We start from the raw sequence: 11594 nt of genomic DNA, 5'->3' as shown, positions 1-11594 counted from the left end.
CAGAAAAAATATTCTCGTCACTTTATAATATTAAGGTTGAACCACTGTAGTCACATGAACTGTTTTAAATATGTCTTTAGTAGCTTTCTGGGCACTGAAAGTTAATTATCTTGCTGTCAACGCAGGCCTCACTGAGCCATTGGATTTTATCAAAAATATCTTAATTTGTGTTCTGAAGATGAACGAAGGTCTTACAGGTGTGGAACGACATGAGGGTGAGTAATTAATGACAGAATTTTCATTTTTGGGTGAACTAACCCTTTAAGTGTGTACATGACCACATGCCAGGGTTATTACTAGGGGTGAGATTAAAATGTGACGAGATTTCTCGAGTGTGAGGGTGAAATTAGGATAGAATATGCCACCGCTATGTTTACATTACACCTCCACTGTCGTTTTGCTTTTTATAGATATAAAACCATTTAATTAAGTTGGATAACGGTTACTTTAATCTCATCCAGCTCATCCAACACGAGCAGTTGTACGTAGTGCAGCAAGAATCAAGAGTTCACTGATCACGTGACTGGAGTAAGTGACGAGATGACTGACAAGACCATGGTGGAGGATTCATTGCACAACAGAACCAATATGTTGGCAAAGCATTTGTATCTACAGTTTCTGGCTGCTATCTAATACGCCAGACAGAAAAAAGTGGCAGGTGAAGATTTCGAAACCCAATTGGACTCACCCGTCATTGTCATCATTTCCGTTGAACTCGGTCAACGCCATTTTCTTCAGCTTCACCTTTAGTTCTTCATTCTTCCTCTGGAGGTCCACAATCACTGAGTTCAGGAAGTTGATCTGATCCACGCAGGAAAACATGGCAGATTTTAGACATTTACATACATGACATCTTAAAGCCATTTACAAATACAGAACAGAGGAGTTTTACCTGTCCCTCAGCAAACTCTTTCTCTTCTCTCAGTTGGTCCAAAGCAGCATCACCCACTGAACAAAAGAGACAAATAAACAGTATTCAGTTCAGTGAGAACAGTGCTGAGAGTTAGTGAATGTCAGAATTGCATATTAGTAGTCAAGAAGGATTTGTTCATTTAAATTGAATTAGTATGTCATAATTTCTACTTCATTATGATTTACAAAAGCATGATTTTTTTTCTTATGTGGTGGAAATGGACTCCTATAGAACTAAGCCAACTGTTTGTAATCTTGTTTTCCTTTTAAAAGACATTCCTCAAACATTATAATGTGACTTGTATTTTGGTCACAAACATACAATTTGGTCATAAACATTCGATTTGGATTCATTTTTCATACTGGAATAGAAATGAAAATAGTATGAGTAATATGGAATGTATTACCAAAGACTATAGATATAGAAAGATGGTTCACTTCTATTACTTGTGAATGGGAGAAACTGCAACATGCAATATGGCGGAATACGTCCCGCCTTCTAAGTAAAAGAGCCAATCACTGATTGATAAAGTCATTGTGTCACTGCAGCTGCCATTAGAGGCTCTGGTTCCCATAGAAACCTGAGACTTGCGCTTAGGACTGCACATGCACATTGGCTCGTCTAGTCTGAAAAATACGCTTTTTTAACGCTATTTGAGCATAAAAACAACATTTATGGGACAGTTCACGTCAGATTTTGTTGATGATTTGAAATATGTTATTTAGTTGTGAGCTCGCCAAGCAGTTTTTGAGATTTCAGGATTCCCCCATTCAAATAGATAGGACTTGGTCTTGGATCCCCGAAATAGCTGTCCGGAGGTGTTGCAAACGTTGAGTGAACAGACTTTCCTTGAAAGGGACTTTGGTATTACTCATACTATTTTCATTTCTATTTCCAGTGTTTTTAAATAAATCTTTAACGCATTATTTGACCATACTGCCATAAGTTAAGATTTACACATAATTGGATTTAAAATAACTGGACGGCATTTCCAGAATTAAACATGCAACATGATGATGTCATGTGACAACAATTTAGCATTCTGCATAATTTTGCATACTACTTTTAAATAATAAATACAGTGCTGTTCAAAAGTTTGGGGTCAGTATGTTTTTTTTTTGTTTTTTTTTAAAGAAATTAATACTTTTATTCAGCAAGGATGTATTAAATTTCCCGAAGAAATATTCCTGAAAATAAATGTATTATATTAAATATGAAGCAGCACAACTGTTTTCAACATTGATATGAATAAGAAATGTTTCCTGAGCAGCAAATCTGCATATTAGAATAATTTCTGAAGGATCATGTGACACTGAAGACTGGAGGAATGATGCTGAAAATTTACAGGAATTATTTACATTTTTAAATATATATTCATAAAAAATAGTTATTTTTAAATTGAATATATATTTTATAATATTACAGGTTTTACTGTATTGTACTGTACTGTAGTGTAAATAAATAGCTAGCAGTATACAGTTTTTTGCACAAATAAATACCCAAATATATATACGCTGACGGACCTGAGGTGACTTCCTCTCCGTTCCCCGCATGCCGGCCCTCCAGCTTTTGCTCCAAGCTGTTCACTCGGCTCTGCAGCTGGGCTTTGTCCCTCTCTAGAGACGTCACAGCCGACTGGAGCGTCTTGGCCATGGCATTTTCCCCACGCAGCACTGCAATCTGCAATAACAAAAACCATCTCTAGATCAAAACATTTTTTTTTTCCCATTATCTGACAATATTAAGTGTCAAAGTTTTATATAAAACTGCTGTAGCAAAACTGTTTTAATATGAAATTACTCTACTAAAAGCATTCTTTTTACATACAGTAAGTTCACAGTGCATAAAACACTCTTGATCCAGATGTTTAGTTAGACTTATAAAACCCAAGAATCAAAGCTCTTACCTCATTTCGTAGTGTCTCTAGCTCTTTGTCTTTATCGGACATCAATGCATTGGAATTCTCCCTGTGAGAACAGACAAGAGCTCACTATAACTGGAGCCCATTGTTGGATTTACAGTCATGTTACAAAAGCCATATGCACTCTGAGAACATGCACAACACCATCTCCCAATGGAGTCTGAAGATTAAAAGCTTACAGAAAAACAGGCAAAAAATGAACAGACATCAAGTGGGACAGCGCAGTATTTTTAGGGTGGAGGAAAACAATAGATCTGAAGCCAAACGCTTGTACTAAGTAACATTATTTGAGCTGTTCAATCATGGAAACAGATCATCTCTCTAGATGTAATCTTGGTATATCATAAAACACTGATCTCTAAAGAACATGTACTGACAAGCTTTTTTTGCAAGCCTTCATTTCCCGGGAGATAAAATGACATTTAAAGCCTCCAGAGTGCGTGTGATCTCAAATCCAGCTCTCATTTGAACAATTACTGAAACAGAGCCCCATTAAACACCATCAAATGCATCTGTGACATGCTGTTTATAGCCACAGATAATAAATTCAGTTTTTGAATGCTTATGAAGAAAATGAATAGGAAAAATACTTGCATCACACTCAAGAGACGAATGAATAGAAGTACATTAACAAAAATACAATCATGAAATTTCCAAATTGTCTTTCCCCATAGACTTCTAGAGTAAGTGCACTGTGTTTTTGCTTACAAAATATTGTTTTCTGTGGTTATAAACAGCAGGGCTCACCCAGGACTGTCTTTGATTTGATTGAATGAATCGACTTAATACCGAGTCAGAGACGTGCTTACCTCTCTGTAATCTCCAGCTGGCTAGTCAGAGCTTCGTCATCAAGCTGCCAAAAAAACAAACATGATACATGATAAATCAATCCCTCAAACCAACTGAGAATGTCACAGAGCAGAGCATTTCAGGAAACGTCTAAGATGACGCAGACAGATAAACACCTTCTGCTGCGTGTAGACGTCCAACTCCTGAGCCAACATCCCTTTTTCGTCCTGGAGCGACACCTGCCTCTGAGACTTCTGATTGGCTGATAGTTTTAGCTCCTCACTACAGAGAGAGATAAAGACGAGGTAATGCTTATAATACCATATAGGACTAGCATTTTACCATACTAGTGTTTTGCAGGATGTGAATTTTCTGTATGCATTCAACACCTGGATGAATTCTGACTTTATATCACACAATTCTGATTTTATAACTCGCAAATTCTGACTTTATAACACACAATTATGAGTTTAAACCTTGCAAATGTGAGAAATAAAGTCAAAATTGTGAGATAAAAAGTGAGATTACCCTTTTTATTTTTTTATTTATTGGTGGAAACAAGCTTCCATACTGAAGGCTGGAGTAATGATGCTGAAAATTCAGCTTTGCATCACAGGAATAAATTACATTTTAAAATATATTCAAATAGAAAACAGTTATTTTCAATTGTAATAATAAGATTTTACAATATTTCTGTTTTTCCTGTATTTTTAATCAATTAAATGTCAATTCAAATCTTACCAACCCCAAACTTTTGAACAGTAGTGTACTACAGTGGTTCCCAACCACGTTCCTGGAGGCCCCCCCAACAGTGCACATTTTGCATTTCTCCTTTGTCTGACACACCCATTTCAGGTCTTGGAGTCGCTGTAATGAGCTGATGACTTGAATCAAGTGTGTTTAATTGAGGAAACATTCAAAATGTGCAGTGCTGGGGGGCCTCCAGGAACGTGGTTGGGAACCACTGGTGTACTACATATACCAAAATGTGCAGCATGCCAGAGTACACTGTATGGAAGTCGAGTGCATTGCATCGTTGATACCAAAATGCAACATGCTCAACCTGATTTCTTTTTCATATATGGCAAAATTTAACTGTTAAATATTGTATTCAATATCACTTACAGCTAATTACAGCAATCTTGACCAGACTGACAAAATGTTTTCCAATTTTTTGGATTAAAATGCAAAATAAACAGAAATTTTCATGTAGCCTGTGATTGAAAAAATTCTGAGCACTTCAGCCATTTACTCTTAAAACTCTGTATATTATAAAGCCTCACGTACTATTTCATTTTTAAAAACAAATTTTCAACATAAAATACTATTTAATTATTTGTATTTATGATACATGGTGATGTTCATATTCTTTCTGATGCTGGTGACCTCAACATTTCAGATCACCCTGATGTCAATCCTATTCCTCCATTTTCCTTTCCATCAGGACCTCTTAACTGGTTTTTAGGACATTTCATAGACCGAGCGTTTGACAAATAAGAGCGTTTGCTTACAAAAAGTGGTAGTAAAACCTTGAGCACCACAAAGTCACAACAGAAAGGTCACCGTCATCCTTCTCGTGTGTAACGAATGAGCTAATCTATTTTTACCCAGAGTGCATTATGATGCAGGAATAAATCAAATCATGCACGCTCAAAACTCACGCAGAAAATAAAGGTGAGGGAGTGCAAAAACAAATGCAGCTTTGTGAAACTACAAGCTAAGATTCACACAAATTCAAAAAGAATATGCTGCATTTAATGAAGCATAACACAATATTTTTTTCATAAAGAAAAAAAAGGCTTTTTTAAAATTATAATATTACTGGCTACGTCGTGATACGTATTCATGAGTGTCAGAAGATCAACAGAGCGTTACGAAAGGAACTCTGTCGGATCTCACGTGGAGTCAAGACCATTATACAGGCGGAGAAGAGCAGCTGTAGCTGGAGAGACGCGGTTACGTAAAACTCCCTGAGGAGAGACGCTCACTTCTGAAGCGTTCGGATGAGAGTATCTTCAGCACAAGGATTCAGCAGAGGCTTCACACAGGTACCTGCTCGCATCACCGGAGCCGTCACTTGCTGGACATGCCGATCAGTCGCAGCTTAAAGGAGCGTGTCGGATCGGCTTGAGTTACGAAGGCTTTGTGCCTCTTTAGTTTAAAGTCAACATGAATTCAAAATGGACTCCATTTACACCACCATAAAAGCATTTTGAGCTAAAGGTTTCTGCTTATATGTTTAAATTAATTTTGCAAACAAATTTATTGCAAATAATTTGCAAATTTATTGAGCAAATAAATTAAGTTTAAATGTGAAAAGTTAAACATTTTATGAAAACGTTAAATTACAGTTTTTGGATTTAATTCATTTTGCAAAAAAATTTATTGCAAACAAATAGCAAAATACTTTTCAAATGTGTTGCAAATAAATAAATTGTACTTGTGAAAAGTTAAACATTTTATCAAAACGTTAAATTATAATTTTTGGAATTAATTCATTTTGCAAACAAATTAATTGCAAACAAATTGCAAAATAATTTGCACATTTATTGCAAATAACTTGTGCTTAAAATATGAAAAGTGGAAGATTTAATAAAAAATGTATATTACAATTTTTGGAATTAATTCATTTTGCAAACAAACAGCAAAATAATTAACAAATTTGTTGCAAATAAGCAAATATATTGTGCTTATGAAAAATTAAACATTTTATGAAAAATTTAAATTAATATTTAGAATTAATTCATTTTGCAAACAAATTTATTGCAAACAAACTGCAAAGTACTTTGCTAATTTTTTGAAAATAAGCAAATAAACTGTGCTTAAATATGAAGTGTGAAACATTTTATGAAAAAGTTAAATTATAATTTTTGGAATTAATCCATTTTGCAAACAAATTTATTGCAAACAAATTTATTGCAAACAAATCGCAAAATAATTTGCACATTTATTGCAAATAAACAAATAATTAGTGCTTAAATTTGAAAAGTGAAACATTTTATGAAAAATTGAAATTAAATTTTTTTGAAATTCATTTATTTATTTTTTGAAGTATGTATCTTTTCAGCAGGTGTCACCAAACCCTCTTATTTTTCAAAAACTTTCACATAGAGACACTTTTCACCATTCAATCAATTCCTGATGGATAAAATAAAGTTCTGCCCTACATTTTTTTATTGATTATCCTGAATGTGAAATGCTGCAGGCCAGATTCAAACTCATATCGTCCACGTGAGCTCAATGTGTCAGACTCAGATCACGTGCATTACGCCTTTTCTTATACAGAAATCACAGCTGTTGTGACCGAGTGGACTCGTGATGTCATTCTGTGACTCGCTGATCTAAATGAATCACCACAATGGTACCAAAGTACTTACCCAACTAATTAAGATCAAAATCCTTTTTAGCTCCAACTAAGCAGACAATTAATTTAATAAGATGCAGCTGAAAGACGTTAAATAGCGCTTTAATTGTTGCAGCTGTAGTCTAGTGGTCAGCACATGTGCTCGGATACTTTTGAGGCTTGATTGTGGCCTTTCCTCTCCTCCCTATCTATCATTTCTGTCCTCTCTCTTCTATCATTATCAATAAAAGTATGAAAAAGTCTAAGTGAATAATAATAAAATAGTCAGTAATGAGAAAATGCATGAGTGCATATCAGCAGGACTCACATTTCTTTGCGGAGGCTCCCGATGCGCTGCGTTTCTGAACTCAACTGCTCCTGATACTGAGAGTTCTGCTGCTTCAGGGCCTCAAGCTGGTGGAGGAGATAAAAGATGATTAAAACATAAAAATTATGCTTTTGGACAAAATGTGTTGGAGAGAATGTCATGAAACCTTTCAAGAACATGTATTTTGCATAAAGAAAATCATGCATATTTAAGAACCATCATGTCTTTTCTTGCAGACAATTATTTTAATGATAATTAAAGGGATAGTTCACCAAAAAATGAAAATTTTCCCATAATTTACCCTTAAGCCATCCTAGGTGTATGTGACTTTGTTCTTTCAGCCGAACACAATCTGACTTCTGTTGAATCATATTCTAGCTCTTCCCAGCATTGTAACGGCATTGAATAGCGCCCGAGTTTTTGAAGCTCCAAAAATCGCATCCATAGATCATAAAAGTAATCCATATAGTAATCCATGGCTTCCGGCAACGGCTGTACACGTGTTCATGAGAGAGTCCACTTCTGGCCGAAGGGTGACCTCTGACCCGATGTATGATTTAGCTCCTCTTCTCTTATATTGAAATCCTCAGACATTTTACTTTCAAATTTCTCATTTTTGACTTCTAATTTGTGACTGTCATTTTGTTTTGCTCTATCCTTTTTGCTTCCGGGTTCGTCAATTCTCACCTAAGCTTAGGCTACGCCTACGTCATACGTTGGGTCAGAGGTCACCCTTCCCCTGGAATTTGACTCTCTCTTGAACGCACGTATGGCTGTTGCTGGAAGCCAGTTATTATAGTTTTAAATATGTATATTTTTCTCACCAAAACCCATCACTTCTCTTCAGAAGGCCTTTATTAACCCACTGGAGTCATATGGATTACTTTTATGATAGATGGATGCTCTTTTTTGGGCTTCAAAAAACTTGGGCACTATTTAATGCCATTATAAAGCTTGGAAGAGCCAGGATATTTTTTGATATAACTCCAATTGTGTTCGTCTGAAAGAAGATAGTCGTATACACATAGGATGACTTGACAGTGAGTAAATCATGGGATCATTTTCATTTTTGGGTGAACTATTCCTTTAAGCATATTTCACCTTAAATTCTCATTACCACAAAAATATTTAATTTTCATACCTGCGATATGAAAAAAACTATATTGTATAAATCTTATTTACATTTACATAGTGTATTTCTACAATGGTAGTATTTGTTGTACTTTCTTTACTTTTCTATATCTTAATTACAGTATTTTTCTAAATGTCAGTAAATATACAGTAGTTTTTGGAGGGAAAGCAGTGTTGTTGCTAACTAAAACTATTAAACATGCTTTCGTAAATTTAAATAAAAAGTTGAAATAAAATCTAAACATAAATATTAGATTAAAAAAAAATTAAAACTGAACATATAAAAACAAAAGCTAATTCAAAATATTAATAATAGTATATAAATAATACTAAAATAACACTGGGGAAAAGGCATTTAATTTTCATAAAAATAATAATGTGATTATGCACATTTTCATGTCCAAAAATTGTAAAATTAGACCATCTCTCCGCAACAAGACACAGTTTGAAGTACCAATTATTTCTGTAGCACAAACATCGCAGAACAAGTTACATGCCAAAGTTTAAAACTCAAGAGTTAGAGACTGGAAAAAAATACCTAAATATGAGTAATAGTGATGTCTTCTTTAGCAAACACCTCTAAAAGTCATGTGAACAATGAAAACTGTCCATGTTTGCAAAGTATAATCAATGCAAAATCACATTTACGACTAATACATGCACAACTAATACTGTCAGACTGTCAAATCTGGTGAAGTCAGATTACTGTTCCCATGAGACCCATAATTCAATCCCATCACACTCACTGTAACTAACTGGTCTGCATCAGAGCGAAGCATTAATTACACTCTTCAGCACAAACGCCTACAACTGGCCGAGTTGGTAATAACCACCTTCATCTACATGCCAAGATCCAACATCAATGTTTTATTACGAATCAGCAGAGATTACCCTGCGCTGATATCTCTGAGTGATTCAGTGTTTACACTGAGAAAGATCGAGAGAATCCGTGATGATTGAGGAATTATACTGTCATCAGTGAATGAAATGTCATCAAACGACCATTTCACACAGACTCGCGCATGTGAAAACATTCTTCAACTCAATGTCCGCGGCTTAACATCTCCATTACTCACAGAAATAACATGCATAAGTCACATGTCAAAAAAACATCTCAAAAATCAGAAAGAGTCAAAAAAATATACGCGAAAAATGTAAGCCTTTTTTTAAAGATTGAAATAAAAAAAATCCATCAAACTGAACTGAATAATCCTTACATATTTTTCATAATTAAGAATTTTAAATGAGTGGAAAAAAACAAACAAAAAAAAAAACTAGAGCTTAATAAAACATTTTGTATAAATCTCAAGGGTATAGACCATTTTAGTTTATGTGACACCCCATTTAAAAAAAATTAAAATGTTTAATTATATGAATATGAATCACATAAACTAAATGGTCCATTCCCTTTTTCCATTTTACTCATTTAAAATTAATAATTTATAATATGAATAATATGCAAGGATTATTCAATTAAATTTGACAGAATTTTACTATACAAATGAAATTCCTAAATCTTAAAAAAATGCTTAATTTTTTTGAGTGTAGGGATATCTGAAAATTATCACCGATATCCAACTAATGGCTAATATGGAGGCAAAAATGCCACCAAAATTTGAAATGTGATGGAAAAACTGCCCTTTTTTATTAGTAACATCTGATATTTCTCTTCTGAATTATTGTAATATTCATATTTATTTTAATGTATTGATTGAATTCAAGTATCTAAGGATTATTTGGTTATAAAACTGGTTATAACATCAAAAATTTTCTCCTGAAAACAAACTCTAGAAGTTAGATATTTTAACTTAATTACAAGTTAATTTCTGACACTGCCCGATATTATAAATCAATACATTGAGGGGAAAACAACAAACAGTGCTCACATTAAACCTCATCTAAAATAATGCACACTTCAAATGCAATCAGGCACCAAAACATGCATACCACTAAAATGGGTTTAAATGAGAAAAAATAAGCCAATATCATCCCAACCCAATTCCAATAGTTAAAAAAAATCTAATATTGCTGAATGGTCCAACCATGGTCACCAATATACAGTATCATGCATCCCCAGAAGGGAAGAGCACTACAGAAGAGCGACCTTTACCTGGCAGAGCGAGGTATAAACGCTGCCCGTGTAGTTCTGTTGGAGCGCTGTCACATCCATGCTGCTGTGTCCTTCCTATTTTTTCCAAACAAATGTGACCTATCAATAATACATCCCCCTACAGCCCCCTGCAGCGAGAGAGAGAGGCGCTCACACGAGCTTGCGCTCCAGCACACGCTCACGTTTGCACAAACACACGCTCTGAAAAGCATCACACAGGGCAGCTTCATTATGTAAGGACGACAAGCCCCGCCCCTCTTGAAACACCCCCCTGCTGTCCCCGCCCCCCACCTTCTGCTGTTCTCCGTCATCAGTGCTCATTCATGACAAGACTATCCATGTTTGTCTCTGGTGACATCAGAGGAATGGAAATCCTTGTGTGAGCGAGAGCTCAGTCATGGTTTCTATTTAAATATTATTTGATGAATGTACACTACCATTCAAATGTTTGGGGTAATTTTTTTTTTTGAAAGAACTTAGCAAAAATTACAGTAATGATTTTTACATTGTGGCAAAAAATTCAAATGTTTTTTCTTTTAACTGTGTATTCATCAAAGAATCCTGAAAAATAAAGTTAGAATGATTTCTGAAAGATCATGTGACACTGAAGGCTGGAGTAATGATGCTGAAAATTCAGCTTTCTTCACAGAAAACACAGTTCTTTTGAATTCTAACAATATTTCATAATATTACTGTTTTTACTGTATTTTTGATTCAATATATGCAGCCTTGACAAGCACTTCTAAGAGACCTCTTTCAAAAACATTAAAAATCTTACCGACCCCAGACTTTTGAACAGTGGTGTATTTTTTTTAAAGCTGCAGCACAGGCTGTGTGAGAGACTTCAGTCATCCTTGAATGACAGAAAATAGAAGGAAATTCAGGCTAACCTAAATTAACTCTGCTTTTTTAAACCTTGAGGGGACAAAAGTCCAAAATGAGGTCACAATAAGGTTGTCTTTTTCAATACAGAAACCAAAAATAAATTTAAAGGGACAGTTCACCCCAAAAAAAATGTAATTCTGTCAAAATTTACTTGTGGTTGTTGTTTCAAACCTA

The 11594-nt window shown here is 34.8% G+C and overlaps 1 protein-coding gene across 3 annotated transcripts in view; it reads right to left on the bottom strand.

The window, feature by feature from the left end:
• The window catches only part of LOC127520991 (CAP-Gly domain-containing linker protein 1-like), a 31095-nt gene that overhangs the window by 3031 nt on the left and 16470 nt on the right, over nt 1–11594 (bottom strand). For all 3 annotated transcript variants that reach the window (XM_051909805.1, XM_051909807.1, XM_051909806.1), the window contains 7 exons: nt 7295–7380; nt 3800–3905; nt 3644–3687; nt 2820–2880; nt 2437–2593; nt 893–948; nt 689–801 (listed from right to left, as the gene is read on the bottom strand). In XM_051909805.1, coding sequence (XP_051765765.1) covers nt 689–801; nt 893–948; nt 2437–2593; nt 2820–2880; nt 3644–3687; nt 3800–3905; nt 7295–7380 — 623 coding nt within the window. The remainder of the gene's footprint in view (nt 1–688; nt 802–892; nt 949–2436; nt 2594–2819; nt 2881–3643; nt 3688–3799; nt 3906–7294; nt 7381–11594) is intronic.

Source organism: Ctenopharyngodon idella, chromosome 10 (assembly GCF_019924925.1).
Source record: "Ctenopharyngodon idella isolate HZGC_01 chromosome 10, HZGC01, whole genome shotgun sequence".
NCBI lineage: Eukaryota > Metazoa > Chordata > Actinopteri > Cypriniformes > Xenocyprididae > Ctenopharyngodon > Ctenopharyngodon idella.
This window is presented reverse-complemented; position numbering and strand designations above follow the sequence as displayed.